Here is a 20,162-nt window from a genome sequence, read left to right as displayed (position 1 = left end):
AGAAATGAATTTTTGAATATATATAAGACAGCATCAGTGATGTTTATAATCTGTAAGATATGACATGCACAATTATTTCATATTCATATTGGAAAGCATATGATAGGTACAGTTAAACATTTGCAATCTAATTATTTCTGATTATTATCTAGCTCAGATAATGAAAACTGTATAATACATCTAGAAGATACCATGTGGCTTATTTTTCACTTGCAAGCTTTAACAAAACTTTAGAAGTTGAGAATTCTATAAATTATTTTAAATTATGAAATAATTACAAATTAAGCTAGCTGCTATCTTGAGAACGTAATAAAGAAAAACTGAAAAAGTAAACTGTTAACCCTGAATATTCTCTGGTAAATGATGTATATAATAGTATATATAAATTCATAAAAATGGGGTCTAGTTTAATCTTAATCTAAACCATGTTTAAGTCTCTTTGAAATCAATATTAAAATGTAGTAATTAATAAAGACTGACTGAATTTAACTGGAATGAAAAGCAACTATTCAATACATAAAATTATAGTCTATATTGTAAGGGCCACTGATATGTTTCCACCTAGGCAATAAAACTTGTGACTTTTCAAGTTTTTTCTGTAATCTGTGAATTTGATTCTAGGTGGATACTTGTAAAGCAAAATTTGTGAATGTATAGAAAAGGGAGAGAGAAGACAAATTCATTGTGCTGGTAGATGCTATGGTATCAATTGACTATCTTTAAATGTACTCTACTGTTTTTGGAATTATGCAAAAATTTTAATGAAGAAATAATTTTAAAAAAGCAGTTACAATATTCCAATGTTTAGATTAAAAATAATATTTTAGGTTAGTCAAACATATAATTAAGCATATAACCCAAACCCAATTAAGCAGATAAAAGTTGATTTGGTTCAAACTTGTAATCTAATTCTGAATGCAGTTTTCTGTATTGTTGTCATTGGAAAACAGATCATGTCTAAGTTTTAATTTTATTTTTAATTTTTTTTAAAATTCACATTTTAAATTCAATTCTTTGCTTTTTGTGGCTAGTATGTAGCACAAAGTTGAGTATATACTGTATATCCATGTTTATTTCTTACATTAGTAACAGAAATAAAAAATACTGATGATTGCAAGTTCATCAGCTATTAAATTTCCATTCATTAAACATTTTTATTCTTAGCACTCTCCTAAAAGACTAGAAATGTCCATGTGTTCTTCTTTTGCTTATTACATCAATATCATTTGACATTAAAAGATGAGACATACATAAGTGAATTGCATTCATACACTGACCTTTTGCTATAATGGTAGTCATGTGTAAATCTAATCACTATATATCTGAGAACACACTATAATCTGGGAAAAGATTTGGCATTTAAGATTCCTATATTGTAGGAAATATAAAGAGCAAAACATAAGCAGTACAATCTACAGACTATATGAAAAAAGCTATTGGGGCACATTTCCACATCTCTAAAGCATATTTGTCTGTAAACATCCCTGGAATCTAATGGTACATAAGATCCTTCAGTTTGTCAAGCTTGCTCATAAAATATTTCCTCTGTAATAATATATGTACTTTTTGTCATTGGTAACATGTTTATATGCTGGGCAGTGGGGATGGATTACAGGTGAACGATTTGGACTGGTTTTAAGTTTCTCCCTTTTGCTTTAAGGAGTGACATGGTGCTCAGTAGTTAAAATGCTGGGCTTCTTGGCTGGAAAAACCAAAATGCGTCATAATAGGGTGAGCTCCAGTCTTTGCCCTAGCTCCTGCCAACCTAGAAGTTCAAAAGCATCCAAAATTAAGTGGATAAATAGGTACCACTGTTGTGGGATGGTAACAATGCTCCATGACAGCATTCTGTCCACAAGAGCATACGTTTTTGGACAGTGTTGACTCAATGGTCTTGAAATAGAGATGAAAACTAACCCCTATAGACAGCACGACTAGTGGAGTAAAATTCTGCAGGGACTCCTTTACCCTTTTTTTTATGGTTCTAGTTTTAGACTTCCATCACTGTAAGCAGGGGTGGGATTCTACCAGTTCGCAACTATTCGCTAGAACCGGTTGTTAACCTTCTAAGCAGTTCGGAGAACCGGTTGTTAGAAGAAATTACTGGCATAATCCTGTAAGGAAGGCAGGAAGGAAACATTCTGGTGTTGCTTATAGAAACTGCCTCTCCGTTAACCCTTATTACATTCTTGGCAGGACTAGACTTCCTGTTTCAGGAACTTCTCTGGAGTTTTTTTCCTCTTCTTTGCTGGTACTTTGCCTGTGTGGAGTGACCATTCAAAGTTACAATGACGTTGAAAAAAGTGACTTATGACCATTTTTCACACTTACAACTGTTGCAGCATCCCCACAGTCATGAGAGGCAGGCAAGGAGATGCGTGCCTCGATGTGAGTGATGTTGAGTTGGTCACGCCCAGCCAATAACATGACCACCAAGCCATGTCCACCCAGTCACATGACCACCAAGCCACACCCATCACCTAAGCCACGCTCACAGAACCAGTTGTTAAAAATTTGAATTCCACCCCTGACTGTAAGAACACAATGTCACATGACAGTTGCCTCTTAACATAATGTACATTGCGGAACTATTTGTTCAGAAAATCTTCCATCAGTATTTCCATTAAAATGGGAAAACAGATGGATGAATATTTGAAATATGGATTCTGGACTTCTTACAATTGTTATTAACCATATACCACTGAACTGGCTAACACATGTGATATGACCACAAGACTGAAAGTGTGCATGGAGCTAGTTTAAGGTAAACTAGCTCCATGTACATTTTCACAAATATTAAATAATATCTTCTGTTTCTTTTCAATCACATAAGTGTTATTAACATCTAGTTTGCTGCTTTCTATCCCTTGATTCTTTTTTTCTGATTATATCATTAACAACCATAATAGATCGGACAGCAAACAAAACTAAGACAGTAGAAATTGCCAATCAAACAATCCAGTAGTAAATTCAACAATTCAGGTGTTTTTTACTATTCTTTTTTTGCATTTGCATTAATAAGTTAAGAAATTATTGAAATTAAGGCATATTATGTTAACCAGTAACAGACTTTCTGTTTTCTTTTTAAAGCAATTTCCTTTGAAGCACCTTACTATGGGAATTTCTTCCACTATTTCCCAAATTAAAGCTAATGGTTTAATTTAACAAATATTAATATCTTGTAACAAATATGAAAATCTAGAAAAAACTAAATATATCAGAAATATTATGTTATTTAAATTGTGTTTTCAGCACTATATATATTTGATTGAACAATATACACCTAGATTATAAAAATTTATTTATTTAATTATATGGTAAATATGCCTCTTTTTATTAATATAGTGCTCTTAGATTTTCTTGTATATAGAGTTATCCACAAATAATGTTGAATAAAATGTATTGGTGGTGACATATATTTACATTTCTGCAATCTAATTTAGCTGACTTAACTGAGGCAAAAATCTGATTTTAAGATAATTTGATGCCTCAGTCATTGCTACTTTAATCAGTGAAACCAACATACATTTTTCATGAAAAGGTAATTCCTATGAAATACACTTTTGGAATTATTTATGTATAGTAGATTGGGGTGGAATGGCTCAGCTGACAATGTAAGCTGGAAAGCTGACAGACCGAATTCAAGACCTAAGTGCTGTGCAATGAGGTGAGCTCCCATTACATGCCCAACTCCTGCCCACTTAGCAGTTCAAAATCATGCAAATGCGAGTAGATAAATTAGTACCACTTCACTGGGAAGGTAACATCATGGAAATATCTTTCAGATAATGCTGGATCCCTCAGCTAAGAAATGCCATCCTAGAGTCAGACACAACTGGGTAGGGAAAACTTTTACCTTTATGTTAGGTAGAGTTGAGCTTCAGAGTTTAGTGTGGAAATCTAAGGAACAGATTTCCTGATACTTAGGAAGCATCCCATCCCACTAGAACTGGCCCACTCTACCTATGCCAGCAGATGAGGCATCTGCAGGCCCTTTTGATCAAGGAATTCCATGTGAAGAGATCCAGGAGAAGAGCCTTCTCTGCCATGGCTTGTGTCCTTTGGAACATTTTACTGCCTAAGGTGAAATTGGCTTCCACCATTCTGACTTTCCACAAGAGCCTGAAGATCAGGCTCTGCCAGATGGCATTGGGCCCTAACAGTGGAGCATCACTTTTGAGATTTGAATTAAGATGCAAAATCCCACCTCGCCTTCATGCATCCCATTCCCTCCCTTCCCAACTTTTAGCTATATTTTATCTTGATTGAAATTTCTATATTTATTGTTTTTAATATTTGTTAGGATTTTGATGCTTTAATGCTGGAAGCCACCCTGAGTCATTTTGTTATGAGATGGATGGCAAATTCAATAAATAAATAAATTAAACAATTAAATAAAACATTTTATTGGAAACTATACCTGGCATTTTCAGAGAACTTCTATGCTGACTATCCGCTATGCAACTCGAGGAACTGATTGGGATCCTATATTTAAAACCAGATGTTCCGGTTTAGCTAAGCTGGTTTCTAATCAGGCACAAACAAAGATTCACTCAGAGCCCAATCCTTACCAACCTTACCAAAGGAGCTTGGCTAAAGGCCACTCAGAAATGAGGTGTCAAATGCTTCATGGTAATGTAAAACATTGCTGGACAATATTTTTTTTCAAACATTTTGCTTCCTGAAAAATCTTTTGATGTTTATGATAGACCCCTTCAAATTGAACACATATATTTTAGAATAACTGTATCATGTGGGAATCTTGAGATATATGAAACTAACTTTTAATGACTGTAATGTATTTAATCATATAATGTTTCTGACATAGTGCATGAATTCAGCAGGGTTAAGAGTATTTTGCTGCTTATTTTTATTTGTAATCGGTGTCTGATACATCTTGCTGCAGTCTCTAATGATAGCCAGCCAGCACTGATGGATTCTAGTAGCCCTGATTTTGCATTGTGGCAATATCCTGGTGAAAACTTTCACCATGTTTGTCGCTGATATCACTTAGATTTGGAAACACTTTGGTAGTGGTTTTGTTTTCTGCTAAGGCCCTGAAGTCGTCAATATAGAAATTCATGAGGCTGTAAAGACACTGTGTCAGAGTTCTCTTTTATATTTCTACTTCTACTAATAATAGTAACAGTTTCATCAGTTTCATAGATTGATTAAATTTGATGAATATAGATGTCAAAAAATGAATGTGGGATAATATGTATAGGGACAACCGTCCCCTATCTCTGATTTCAGGCCCTGTGGGATTTTTCACACACATACTCATTAAATCTAAGAATATCCTTGATGGAGCAAATTAAATTATAATTTGTTTTTAGGTTATTCTGGTACAGAATTCATGTTGCTGTTGTTTAAAATAACTAATAATAGAAAAAATTGGAATCAACCTTTACTGGTAATTTCATTTATTTTAGAAGGCAATGCAAATGAAGGAGAAAAAGAAACATCAGTGACTTGATATAAAGGTTGCATGTTTGTTCTATTTCTTCAGTCACATTTTCATTCATCCAAATGAAAGATCCATGGAGACAAACATATTTAAATTAAAGCAATGTTCATATATTAGTATTAATTTAGTTTTAACTTTAGTTTTGCTTGATTGTTAGTACCTGTATTAAAAGGGACTGCTTTAGTATTTATCTGCTTTCTCCAACCTGTACCATCAAATGATGTGGAGCTAGGGCACATGTAGCCAGGATTATGAGAACTATAATCTAGCATTTCTAAAAATGAAAAGATTGACAATTTAATAATATTGGCATACAATGCCCAAATAATAAATCCTACTCAATCTAAAATATGAAAACAACTTATTTTTCCTCCTTATTAAAAAAAAGAATTTATCAACATGAATAGTGCAGTCAGTTTGGTGTAGTGCTTAAGACATCAGGCTAGAAACTAGACCATGAGTTCTAGTCTTGTCCTAGAAACAAAACTAACAACCTTGTGTCAGGTGCTCTCTTTCAGCCCTAGGAATGAGACAATGAGAAAAAGAACAACAACAACAACAACAAAGATCTTACTAACAAAACTACAAGGAATAGTCTTTTTGACCAAGAGTAAAAAAACTGACTTGAAGGCACACAGTCACAAAAATATAATACGTATGTTAATCTAATTTAATGCAATAGCATAGAGTGACAATGGCTTCTATTTAAAAAAAAAAATCCTTGTATTTATATTATATTTTCCAAATACAATATTTGGAGAAAATATAAAAGGGGTGTTGAGAAATAAGGATTAGCATAACAAGTCAAGAAAGGGTTCTTAGAATAGAAAGGGTGAAAATTATGTGTGTGGGGGATGTTGTGAATTCATTTCCATTCAGGACAGGGCATCCTTTTTAAGATTTGAATCGAAGTTTGACAGAGTATAATTCTATCAGGAGATTGGCCAGGAGCGCCTGGTGGGCTTGGGCTAGGCAAGCTGGTTGGCTCACAAGGCAGTGGTGGCTGCCAATGCTGGGGTCGCTGCTTAGTGGATGAAGCTGGACCTGGATATGGTGGGCTGCCCTTGCCTGGGCAGCTCCAAAATTAAATACTTTTCCTTTTCTTTTCTTGCAAGTATGTACAAACATCATTAAAGGGAAAAATGATGAGTGAAGTAGAAGGGAAGTTCTGTAACCATAAAAACTGAGAATGAAAACAATGTATTCCAGTTAAATTAGAATTGGTTCTTTGCAGGGGTGGAATTCTACCAGTTCGGCCTGGTTCTATAGAACCAGTTGTTACAGTTCCTGGTAGTTCGGAGAATCGGTAAAATGGGCCCCTGGCTGGCCCCGTCCCTCTCCGCCCGCTTCTTCACTCCCTGCCCAGTGAGTCCTTATCGTGCATGCGCAACATTGCACACATGCACGACAAGCTGACTGCATTCTAACCCCATCCGCCCTGCCCCTCCTTATCTCGGCCATGCGCCATCGCTGCCTTCAGTCTGCCTTCGCCCGGCTGCCAGCCATCGCTGTCTGCCTTCCACCATGATCTCCCTAGGTGAGTGATGTTCTGCAAGCCCCAGTTGCATACATGCTGCTGCTGCCACCAGCCCCAGTTGAGTCCTGACTCCTAGACCAGCCTAAGCTGCCACCACTGCGCTACCACTACCACCACCACCCTTGCCGCCACTGCTGCCACAAGCCCCGTTTGAGTCCTGGCTCCTGGGCTGACCTCAGCTGCCACCGCCATGCTGCCGCTGCCTTCAGTGCTCATGGCCTAGCTAGCTGCCCCCTGTCCCTGTCTGGCTTGCTTTGCTGTGGGGGCCATCCATGCAGCTCTCGCAGCTTAGCAAGGTTCCCCCTCACCCCACTTGCCTAGTTTGCTTAGCCATGTGGGCCGCCCAGGTGGCTCTCGTGGCCTAGCAAGATTCCCCCTCATCCCACTTGCCTAGCTTGCATAGCCACAGGGGCCACTCATGCAGCTCTCGTGGCCTAGCAAGGTTCTCACCCCACTTGCCTAGCTTGATAAGCTGCCAGGGCTGCCCATGAAGCTCTTGAGGCCTAGCAAGGTTTTCCCCCAACTGTCTCCAACCTCCAGCTTACCTGGCTCACTGGTGGCAGAGAGGAAGTTGAGCTAGGGATGACCCATTGCCGCTCGGGTCCCCACTAGCCTGCATCTCGCCTCCCCACCTGGATTCTCCACAGTTCTTTGGCCTTGTCTGCTAGGGGTTGGGGTGAGTGACCCCTTTGCCTGCCACCCCCTCCCTCTGCTGCCCGCTGGCCTACACGTTTTGGCTGAATGTGGGCCGCATTCTGTGAGAAAGTCAAGCATTGCAAGAGTGATTCTTCCTTGACAGCCCACACTCGACTAAAACAGTCAGCCGGGCGAGAGAGGGGCAGCTGGCAGAAGGGCAATGCGGGCAGGTGCATGCTTCCTGGTTGCTTCCTGCACCCCTGGCAGCTGTGAGCCCCAGCAGCTGTGGAGAATCCGAGCAGGGGATGAGATGTGGGCTGGCAGGCAGCCAAGTGGTGACAGCTCTGCCCTGGCTGGCTCAGCTTTCCCTCTGCCATAAGCCACGGGAAGAAGGTAAGCTTGCACTTTGCTGGCAGTTGGGATGCCGGCCGGGTGGGCACTTGAGGGATGGGAGGGCAAGAGTGAGAAGCTTCCAAGTCCACCTCTCATCAGAATCAGCTCCCAGACAGCACAGAAGTTGCCCGGTTAAATCCTGCTTCTCTCTGCCACCCGGGAGACATTTGTGATGAGAGGGGGACTTGGAAACTTTTCAAGATTGTGTTTAAGAGTGCCCCATGGAAGAAGCCAAGAGCAAAAGTAGCAACTGCAAGGGTGACAGGGGCATGTGACAGGGGCATGCCTCCTCTTTTGCTCAGAGGTGCGGTATCTGCCTCCCTTCCCACTCCTTGCAGAGGGACATGTCCCCACCTTGCTCTCGGCTTCTCGGCTTCTTCCATGAAGTGCTCTTAAACTCAATCTTAAAGAGCTGGAAGACATTTCATTCAATCACCGCCAATTAACTTGCCTTTTCCAAGATGGCTGCAACAGAAGCTGGGGGGAAAAAAAGCTTGCAGAAATCTATGTAAATTACATCTAAAGGCTTTGCAAAAGTCTATGTAAATTACGTCTATAGCTTTACCCTGGTCAAGTAGAGTAGTCCATATGTTTTTGCAGTGTAGGAGTTGAAGATTGCAGGACAATTTTTTCCTGAAACCAAATTGTTTTTTGGAGAGTAGGTTGACTCTAAGTGATGAATTGGTTAATAATTGATTCCATGACTTTGCACGAGACACAACACAATGAGATTGGTCTTTAGTTTTCAACCAGGCTGGGATCACCTTTTTTGAAGATAGGGATGACCGTAGCTAAGGACCATAGGTTCCGTAAGGAGCTGGTTCTGAATGATATCTCATATATAATGCTTAGGGATTCTGCTATGGCAGAGGAGAGCTTTTTTAAGAAGTATGTACATAATCCATCAATAGATAGGGATGGTTTTAAGTCTCGTAATGCCTTTTCTACGTTATCTTCTGTAAAGTCAATATGTAGTAGGTCATTATAGTTAGTTGTGGTATGACTAGGAAATGTCGGGCATGAACCATTGTTGTTTATAAAGACTGAACTGAATTGAGATTGACCTTAATGGCTTCATCATTGCAGTCTTTCCCATTTGGTCCTTTTAGGGGTGGAATGGTTCTTGAGTCTTTTAAGTTTGGTGTTTACAAAATTGTAGAAGGTGCAGGTAGATTTTGTACATAGGTTTTCCTCTTGCTTGCAGTAGTAATTTGTGCATTCTGCCTTTATCTGTTGGCATAAGGTGTTTTATTGGCTTTTAAAGTTTGCTACATAGCTAGTTTTGTTTTTACGCCATAGCAATCTTTTTTTTTTATTATTGAAGTTTCCTTATTGTTATGGGTATTATTATTTTTTGCTTCTAGGTGTTTGCTGATTTGTTGCTTGATTATCTTTTCCAGAATATTCCCTGGTATTGAGGTCAGGCTGATAGGTCTGTAGTTTCCTGGATCTATTTTTTTCTTTTTTGAAGATGGAACTACATCACCTCTTTTCCAGGCCTCTGGCAGTTCCCCAGTGCTCCAGGATCTTTGAAAGATGTAGTTCAGTGGTTCTGAGATCTCATCTGCCAGTTCCTTCAGAACCTTGGGGTGTAATCTATTCAGTCCTGGTGATTTGAACTTGTCTAGGGTAGACAGGTGTTCACTTACCATTTTCTTCCCTAGAACTTGTGTCCCTATTCTGTTTTTTTGTGGTGCTGTTTTTGATAGGTTGGACTGTTTTTTCTCTTTGTGTAAAGACAGATGCAAAAAACAAGTTAAGTAATTCTGCTTTCTCCCTATTGCTTGTCACCTTCTTGACACTTTCTCCCAGCAATGAACCAATTATTTCCTTGACTTTTTTCTTGTTTTTAACATGTTGGAAGAAGCTGTTTTTGTTATTTTTTACTTTTGTCACAAGCCTTTGTTCATTGTGAGCCTTAGCTTTCCTCACTTCATCTTTACAGGCTTGGGCTATTTGACGATATTCTGTCTTAGTTATTTGCCCCTCTTTCCACTTTTTATACTTGTCCTTTTTGTCTTTCAATTTGTCAGAGAGTTCTTTATATAGCCATGCTGGTTTCTTTTGAGAGCTGTAATTTTCTTCTTCATTGGTATTGTGCTAGGCTGGGCTTTTATAATCTCACTTTTCAAAATTTCCCAAGCTTCTTGGGTTGTTTTCCCCTTGAGGATTCTCATCCATGGAATCCTTCCTAAGGTCTCTCCAAGTTTATTGAAAATAGCTCCCTTAAAGTCTAAGACTCTAGCTTGATTTTTTTCTACTACTTGTGTTTACATAATGTTGAATTCCAATATTGCATGATCACTTGCCCCCAAGGTTCCTGTAGCTTCAACACTATAGCTATCATTTCATCTCTGTTAAAGAATAATCTTTATCTGTATAAGCAGAGATGTATTCTGCAAGCTTTAGTGCATTTTGCAAAAATCATTGTAGTAAATTGAATGCCACTGTAGCACTTCATTTCTCACCAAAAATGCAATTTAATGGAGAGTAAAGTAAGATTTTACACTTAGGTAAGAATAAATCCAAATGCACAGATATAGAATAAGTGGTGCCTGGCTCAACTGGAAGTAACTGTGAGACGGATCTGTGAGATGGAAACTTATCAAACAGATCCAACCTAGAAATAAGAAGAAATATCCTGACAGTGAGAACAATTAATCAGAGGAATGGGATGCCTTCAGAAGTTGTATACTATCTGTATACTATCACTGGAGAGTTTAAGTCTCATGCTTGAGCAGGGGTTGGATTAGAAGACCTCCATGGTCCCTTCCAACTCTCTTATTCTTTATAAATCTCTCTATTCAATCTTACTAAAAAATTGTGAGTCTTCTGATAGCAAAATATCATCTCATTGGCTAGTATCAAGGGGAAGATGACTGTGAAAAAGCTTCCTCTCTCACCATAACATGCAAGACGAGGAGAGGAGTGGCTGGGAGGGGAAGGGTAAGGAGAGGCTACGAGAGGCACCACTTGATGTGAGTGACATCGAATTGGCCATGCCCACCCAGTCACATGACCACCCAGCCAAGCCTATCTAGCAGTCATTAGAGCAGAGAACTGGTTGTTAAATTATTTTAATCCCACCACTGCTTTGAATGTATGACAACCAAGGGTTATTTATTTAATTACACAATGAACACAATAACAGGATATGTGCTCTGTCACACACTTGGGCTCCCTGGCTTGGCCACAATGTTTTCAAGGCCTTATACAAGGCAGCAAGATTGGGGTTGGCATGATCTCCAAGGAAGTGTGAGCAGGCTAAAGAGCAGAAGAGGATCTTCTTCTGGGCCTTGCAAGTCATTGCCTTTTAGATAATGAAACTTGAAAAATATTCTTATTGCTGGGATGTGGATTCTATTATGGATAGAAACAACCAGGAGGAGACAGTCCCAAATCAGGAAGGGCTGAACCAGATTATTGGAATGTGATGTAGTCTCTTTTAAAATTTGCCTGGCTGATAATTTTCACAAATAATCTTGATATTGGAATGTATGAGTTATATGAGAAATATTCAAGTCTACAAGTTTTGAAACAGTCCAACTGAACACATAAGTGCATATAGGCACAAAATATGCCAACTAAAACACTAACATGCCAACTAAAGCACTAAATGAAACCAGAAGATAAAGTATTATTGATAGATAAAGTAACAGGAAATAGGACATGAACTTCCATGACCAAGAACTACTCAAGGACAGCTAATCCCATCTTAATTCCTTTGGGAATTATGTTATTCTGTGACATTGTTAATTAAAATAGATTGGTCAGAGTCTAAATTTTAAAGTAAAAATAATAAAAATTTAGTTAAATCATGTCTGTGTTGATGAACAACAAAGGAGTATTCATCTCTTGCTCTTCTCACCCTCTCTTCTGCCCTGGGAATTTTTTGGAAGCAAGGAACTGAGACAGGTTATAGTATCTATCTGATTTTAACTTTTCTGATTACATTCGTTAGAAAAATTGTATTGACTAGCAAGGTGTACCTCTGATTAGTTGTGCTGAAATTGAGAAATGTACCAAGAGGACAAAAAATTCAAATATGAGTTGTCAATATATGTAAGCAATTGTTGTGATATACAGTGTAGTGATTATGCTCATTGGAGATAAAGATCACAACAAGAAGAAAAAACGTTCCCTGAGTTTTCATCTCCAAACATGTTCTCAGACTGCTTTTTTTCATTGTTGAGTTAGCAAAGTGATCTCTGTGCTTATGTAAAGAAGGAGCAAAGAGCAAGAACCATATAAATCCTGATATTGCCTGAATACGTATTCTGTAATTTAAAAATAATGGTCCCAAAATACTGTGCCAAGAAAAGCTGAATGTCACATTCTATATATTATGAGTGGTTCATGTACCCGCATATATTAGCCCAATTTACTTAATTTACTTGATTTCTTCAGGCAGCGTCAAGGAGAGTATCAAAGATTTGGGCAATGAAAAAATATATTTAAACAGATGAAATCATACTGATCCTCACCACTGCCTTTGGATGTTTTTTTTTTTTAAATAGTCACATCTTTTTAAACTTATATTCACTTCACAGAACAAACACAGCAGCCTTCACCATGCTCATCTTCCTCCCTCCCTCCCCTTCTCCCCTCCCCCTATCTCTCTCTCTCCCTCTCTTTCTATCAATATTATAGGAGAAGAAAGAAATATGTAGAGAAAAAATAAAAATACTAAAACAAGTATTAACAAACTGGTAAATGTTCTACTTTTCCCTCCCATTTTACCCCAACTGATAGTTGCAATCAATAATTTGTAAGCATCTAGACTTGTTTATGATTTCTATTTATCACCTTTTGCTATTTTTTAAATCTGTCTTGGAAACCATACTTAAAATATTTGAACTTGCCCTATTGTGTAGTGAATTATATATATGGAAGTAATTCTTGCTAGAATTATAGGAGCTGTGGTGGTGCACTGCAGTGATTAGAATAAAGAATTGCAGGTTAACTCCACTCACAACCAATTTGATCTTGACCAGTTTAAGACCGAGATTGTTTGGAACAATATGCTAATGTTATATATGCTGAGAGAGTGCTGGAGTGGTATATAAGTCCAAGTGCTATTGCTATTTAATTAAGCGGTGGATCCATACAATTAGTTTTATCATTGCTGTGTATACTTCAAGTTTGGTTTTTCAATCTGATATCTTTTCCAATGAATTTGTTCTTGTGGCCATCAACAAGTATCTTAATAAACTGTTTCTTGTTTATATATTCTAAAACAATTCCTAGAAAGGATATTTGAGATTTCAGTTTCCCCCCCACTCCTATATTTAAAAAGCCCCAAATGTTGACCTTTATAAATTTTACTTGGAGATTTCAATGAAGAATCCTTTTGATACAGCTCAGCCACATAGTACTTCAGTTCAGGGCATGCTGAATTGCCCTCTTCATTGGCATTTGACAATTTTTTGGGAATGCATGCACCAAAGGCATTTCTACTAAAGAGAAATAATCTGATTTAATTATTAAAAACTAAATCTATTTAATTTCTAATAATTTAATTTCTAATAATTAAATTTCTAATGATTAATTTTTAATAAGCTATTAGAGGTGTCAAAACGTGAACCACATTTTTGCACTTTGAACAAACATCAAAATAAATTCTTTAGAATCAATCAGGAGGGATTGCATATCACAACCAAAATCACTTTACTGCATAAGGTTCATCAACTCCTTGATCATTGTCTAGAAATTTTATCAGATGACTTGCACGGTGTGATATGTTATGAAACAGGGAGAAAAAACTATTTTATCTGTGTTTTTTATTCTGGGAATCATTTAATAAGCTTCCATAAATTAAACTTTTTTTTTCATACTATTAAATGAATCCCACATGTACTTCCATTGTACATTAATAATATGGCCATTATCACATAAATAAAATATTATTGAATAATCTATCATTATTCAGTAATAGATGATTTTATTCTATTTATGGAATCAGAAAATAAATTACATTTATTACATTTACATTCAATCTGGATATAATTTTAGGGAATTTCAAAGAAGAAATAGTATAATTAAAATGCATGCATTACAAGTAACTTACCCAAACATTTCCATCTTGGTGATATGGCTTCCAATTTCTCCCTGTATCACTGTAAAGCATTCGGTACTGAGTTACCCAGTCAGAACTACTATATCTGCCTTGAGTAGCAATTGAGCTGATCTGTTTCCTATTGCCAAAATCCACTTGTAGCCACTGGTAATGGTTACTTTCTGATGGACACCAGCCTCCTGCACCTATAGAAATAAAGGGAAGATGATACTATTACATTTCTAATATGATTTTCATAGAAAGTGATTCTTTACTGAGATATATCTAGGTGTACAGTCATTAGAACTTTCCACTTTTGTTTTCATTTTCAGTGTATAACTGAAGTACTGATGAACTTCGAAGCAGCAAAAGTCAACAATGGTAGGAAACAATGAATGCTCTGAGAGAGAAGGAGAGATACCCTCTGAGTATCAATCTGTTTTGTTTGTTAGTTTATGTCAATTCCTGAGTGGCATTCTGGTATGTCTGAGAAGAATCCTAAATGACAGCAGTTAGAGTTTCATTCCTGGTCCTTTACTGATAACTGTTCCATGGAGAAAGCTGTTTATAAATTGGAAATAGATATTTTTGTCACCCTAAGTCATATGGATAACCTATGAAGTTGTGCATACTCTTTAAAATTTTGACATGAATGTGATATATCACAGAAGTTTAGCAACCATTGCAAGATCATAGGGTTGTTTTTCCTTCTACAAGTAAATAATGATCAGCATGAAGAAAATTTATCTATGTGGTCATTAAAAATTGACAGCAACTTTATGGTATATAATTAATCAATAAATCAAAACTTCCTATGGTCTATTAAAAATGTAGTACTAAAAAAAAAAGATATAAAATTTAGCAAATTATTTTATTAAATATTGTGGTTTCTCTTCAGATCGTATAATCTTTCGCATTTCTAAAAGCTGGCCTGCTCAGTTTCTGCTTGGAGCAGAGAAACGGGCTGATTTCTGCTTCCCTTAATATTTTTTTGATTTTTCCTTTAGGAGAAATAGCAATAGTACTTATATACCACTTTACAGTCCTCTCTAAGTGGTTTATAATACCACTTAGAGCATATTGCCCCCAACAATCTGGATCCTCATTTTACCCACCTCAGAAGGATGGAAGGCTAAGTCAACCTTGATCCTGGTGAGATTCGAACTGCCAAACTGCTGGCAATCGGCAGTCAGCAGAAGTAGCCTACTGCATTCTAACCACTACATCACCATAGCTCATATTAAATCCTGCCTTTTTTAATATTTGCCAAAATTTTCATTCTTTGGACGGGGGCTTCCCACAGCTTACAATTAAAATAGTGTTTAAGCTTTTTCCCTACAGTCACTTTATATATCCTGATGATATTTAAATTGGCTTTGTATCTAATTGTCCTTTCACTTAAAGAATTTCTTCTCTTTAAAGGAAAAAGTGTCCCTCTTTGGTATATTAAATTTCAGTCTTTTTTATTTAAATAAGAATATTGAGACTATTTATGCCTTCTAAATGTAAATTTGCTTAGAGATGATTTGATATATGGGATGATAGCAATTAATATTATTTTTAGGACTCTGTGGACTTTTGGCTGACAGTGGATGGAAGAAGACATAACTTTTAGATTTGTCTATAGTTGATAGCTTAGTTATAGGATGAAGAATTTAATATTTGTTATTTAAGAGATAGTGAAATTATTTATGTCTATTATGATGAGGGTAGAAAGCCTCTTTCTTATGTTTTTTTCTTGATCTTTATGTTTTTTAATTGAATCTTTTATTTTCTTTTTCAGTTTGCATTATTTTTTACTGTTATAATTAAAACTTTTAACTTTTTTAAAAAAAGAATATCATCTATTTAAATGATCACAGCAGAGAAAATTCAGTTGCAATTATATTGTGGTACCTGTCAACCCACACTTACTCTTTTCTTCCATTGAACATATCTTTTCAATTTTTTATAATAATCATATGTCATTTATGATTTTAATTTAATCGTACTGAAAGGGACTATCATGAGTAAGAACCAAGCAACTTTATGGGCATTTAATGGCATCTTCTTGGTAACTGTTAAATTATAATCATTTTAAAGTTTGACCAAATTATCCAGAACATCTCTTGTCAGAGTTTGGCAGCATGACAATGTCAGCTGATTGATTCTTTACTCACTAATTAAGCCACAGTTTCAAATTAAGTGGGAGGGAATAACAGCACCCACATCTGTACTCTCCAAAGCACTATAGAATTTATTAAAATATATAAGCTTCAAAAATTTTATCACAGGCCACTTATAGTACATGTCCTATCGCTTGATCAGTGTTTTATATTCTGGTTTCATCAGAAATGAAACTATCACCATATTATTTTTTGAAGCTGCTTTGTCCATTCCAAGAAAATTGTCCTACACTATGCATGAGCAAACATTTCAGCTATGGATTGGGATCAAGATATATGGGAAAAAACCTTCCCAACAGCAGCATCTTCATACCCCACAAAAGATGGAGGATCTTCACAAAACAGGTTAAGCAGAAATCTGTGGAGAACAATCCAAAATATTGAGCAGAGAGACTCTTCCTCTTTCCATTAGCGGTATAATAATAGTAGTTAGTTGAAAAACTGACTTTATCAGGAATAGCTTGATAATTTTTCAGCAATTAATTCAATTCACACCAATTTATTGTGATCAAATATCAGTATAGATAACTAACAAATAAAATTTAAGAGAGAACTAAAATACGATTGTAAAATAACCTTACTAACATCTAGCAGTGAGATTCAGGAGATGGCCTTTATTAAATTATAATATAAATACCATGATTATATTAAATATGTAACATCTAAAATTACAACATATATGACTAAGATTCTCACTCATCCAGGGCAAGGTTACCCCAAAGGGGCTTTTTTAAAAAGCAACTGAACTATCTTTGTTTTTTTCTCTCTTGAAGACTTTTCACTTTTCACCCAAAAAGCATATTCTGTTCTGACTGAATGGTGGGGAGTGAAACAACAGATGACTGAAAGAAATAGAAATCCTTTCATTCCCTACCATTCAATCAGAATTGAAAATGCTTCTTGGATTAGAAGCAAAACCTCTTCAAGAGAAATAAATAAATAAAGTTCAACTGCCTTTTGAAAAATCACCTTTGAGATAAAGTAAAGGTATCAACAATTATTAATAGCAGTGGAGTAAAAATATTTATATTGGCCCAGATGATACTGGATCTTCTCTGCTACTGTACAAAACATAGCTAAATGTACTGTAACTCGATGAGCATGGCAGGCACAGTGATAGCAGGCGTGTAAAAATGAGAAGCTCCTAACTGCTGCCTTCCCTCTGTGTCAGGGTAATGATGATTTAATAGCTGGCAAACTGCTGTGATGTTGTAATACTGAAATGCTGTAATGATGATGCAATGGTAGTAATGAGTCAGCAGGAAGATTGAATAGAATGGGCGTTGGTATCTACCTGACACGCCTCTTCTCGTTGAACTGCGTAGAGCATCCAGAGAGTGGGAGGTGCTCTAGTCTTCACTCTTACAGGCTGAGCTATAATTGAGGAACGCTCCTCCTCCTCCACATGACTCCTCCATGCGTTCCCCAGTTTTACGAAGACGAGAGGACAGCAACAATCCTCTAAACTCAACTAATAAACAAATCTCAACTACAAATAAGAAACATCATTGGCCGAAACAGGATTCCCCACCAGACGGACTAATTAGGGTGGGGCTGGATGCTCTACGCAGTTCAGTGAGAAGAGGCGTGTCAGGTAGGTACCAACGCCCATTCTCCGTAGAACTGCTGCGAGCATCCAGAGAGTGGGACATACCAAAGCGTGGCTGTCTATGGGAGGGACTCCGTCTGGTTCGGAATCTTCTCTGGCTCTCTCGCCACCTGTTGAAGGACTCGCCTGCCAAAGGATGCCTCAGCGGAGGCGTAAGCATCGATTTTATAGTGACGTATAAAGGGAGACGGAGATGCCCAGGTGGCCGCCCGACAGATGTCATGAATTGAAGTCTGGGTAGCCCAGGCTACCGAAGTAGCTGCACTCCTGGTAGAGTGAGCGGTTATCCCACTAGGGGCCGGCAGAGCTTGAGCTAGATAGGCCTTGGATATGGTAGCCCTAATCCAGCGGCCAACAGTAGATGGGGACACCTTGCAGCCCAGCGTCTTTGGCTGAAAAGACAGGAACAGAGACTCAGACTTCCTGATAGACTGTGTTCAATAGATGTATATACAAAGAGCCCTGCGAACATCGAGAGTGTGCCACTGCCTTTCCCTTTCTCGAAAAGGCTTTGGACAGAAATTAGGTAGGACCAATTCCTGTGCTCTGTGAAATGCTGAATTGATTTTTGGCATAAAGGCAGGGTCTGGTCACAGAACTACCCTATCAAGGTGGTAAATGCACAGGTCCTTTCTCACGGATAGAGCTGCTATTTCAGATATCTTTCTCGCCGAAGTTATTGCCACGAGAAACACCACTTTGAAGGCGAGAAACTGAAGTGGCGCCTCCCTGAGAGGCTCAAAGGGAGGTTTAGTCAACGCCATCAGGACCTTATTGAGGTCCCAGGTCGGGTATCTGTGAACCACTGGGGGCGCAGATTGGAAGCCCCTCTAAGAAAAGCCCTGATTCGAGGGTGGTGGGAAAGCGGGCCAGAAGAGCTGCCAGCAACCACCGTTGAGAGAGCTGCGACCTGTCTTCTCAGAGTGTTGGGGGAGAGGCCCCCATCTAGGCCGTCTTGTAGGAAAGCCAGGATTTGTGCAATTGAGGGGGAGAGCGGATTGACAGAGGATTTAAGACACCACTTAGAAAAACTGTTCCAGGTTGCGTTATAAATGCGGGTGGTTGAAGGCCGCCTTGCTGCCAGGATGGTATTGATGACCATTATGATGCCTGTTCTCAAGAGAATATGTGTGTGTGTGTGTGTGTGTGTGTGTGTGTGTGTGTGTGTAGGAATTATGAAGGACTCTTCCACATGTTTCCAACTAATACGTGCCTGAGCTTTCTTTTATCAATTGACCTACAATATTTGCTGTTGTTGATTCATCTTGTTTTAGGTCTCTTTCATGGACACTTTTTATCAAGTGGGACCCATTCTTATTATTTTATTTATTTATTATTTATTTATTTTATTTGTCAAAAGCTTACAATATAACAGAAACAAGAATAAACATAAGTTTAAATACAAGAAACAGAAACTAGTAATTGGGGACAATAGAACTGGGATGGTAGGCACAATTGTGCACTTATGCACACCCCTTACAGACCTCTTAGGAATGGGGTGAGGTCAATAGACATTAGTTTAAGGGTAAAAGAGTGGGGGTTTCAGCAGGTGACAACAGAATCAGGTACTGAGTTCCAGACATTGACCACTCTGTTGCTGAAATCATACTTCCTGCAATCGAGTTTGGAGTGGTATACATTTAGTTTATATCTGTTTTGCACTCTAGTGTTGTTATTGTTAAAGCTGAAATATTCATTAACTGGTAAGATGTTGTAACATATGATTTTATGTACTATGCTTAAGTCTAACCTTAGTCGGAGTAGTTCAAGGTTGTCTAAGCCAAGAATCTCAAGTCTGATGCTGTAGGGTATTCTGTTGTGAACAGAGGAATGTAGAACTCTTCTGGTAAAATACTTCTGGGCTCACTCAATTGTATTTATGTCAGATATACAGTGCGGATTCCAGACAGCAGAACTGAATTCAAGTATTGGGCTAGCAAAGGTTTTGAATGCCCTAGTTAGCAAAACAGTATTACAAGAGGAGAAGCTTCGTAAAATTAAATTTACAACTCTTAAAGCCTTTTTGGCAATATTGTTGCAGTGAGCCTTGGTGCTTAGATCATTCGATATGAGAACTCCAAGGTCCTTGACAAAGTGAGGGTCATCAACAAAGTCATATCCGCCTAGATTGTATTTGGTATATAGATTTTTTTTGCCAATGTGTAGGACTAATTGTTAGACCATTCAGACACATAATCAAGGCCTTTTTGAAGGATGGTAGCATCCTTTCTCACACGGGGAAAGCAATATTTGCAGCGTCCATGCCTTTCTTCCTTTCCCCCCAGGGAGAAAGAGGATGT

The 20,162-nt window shown here is 37.7% G+C and overlaps 1 protein-coding gene across 2 annotated transcripts in view; it reads right to left on the bottom strand.

The window, feature by feature from the left end:
* CNTNAP2 (contactin associated protein 2) overlaps positions 1–20,162 on the bottom strand; it is a 1,285,310-nt gene that overhangs the window by 784,161 nt on the left and 480,987 nt on the right. For both annotated transcript variants that reach the window (XM_087946425.1, XM_087946426.1), the window contains one exon: positions 14,101–14,294. In XM_087946425.1, the coding sequence (XP_087802551.1) occupies positions 14,101–14,294 (194 nt within the window). The remainder of the gene's footprint in view (positions 1–14,100; positions 14,295–20,162) is intronic.

This window comes from Notechis scutatus, chromosome Z, assembly GCF_049901735.1.
Source record: "Notechis scutatus isolate UNSWTSFEM ecotype Mainland chromosome Z, rNotScu1.2, whole genome shotgun sequence".
In the NCBI taxonomy this organism is placed as follows: Eukaryota; Metazoa; Chordata; class Lepidosauria; order Squamata; family Elapidae; genus Notechis; species Notechis scutatus.
This window is presented reverse-complemented; position numbering and strand designations above follow the sequence as displayed.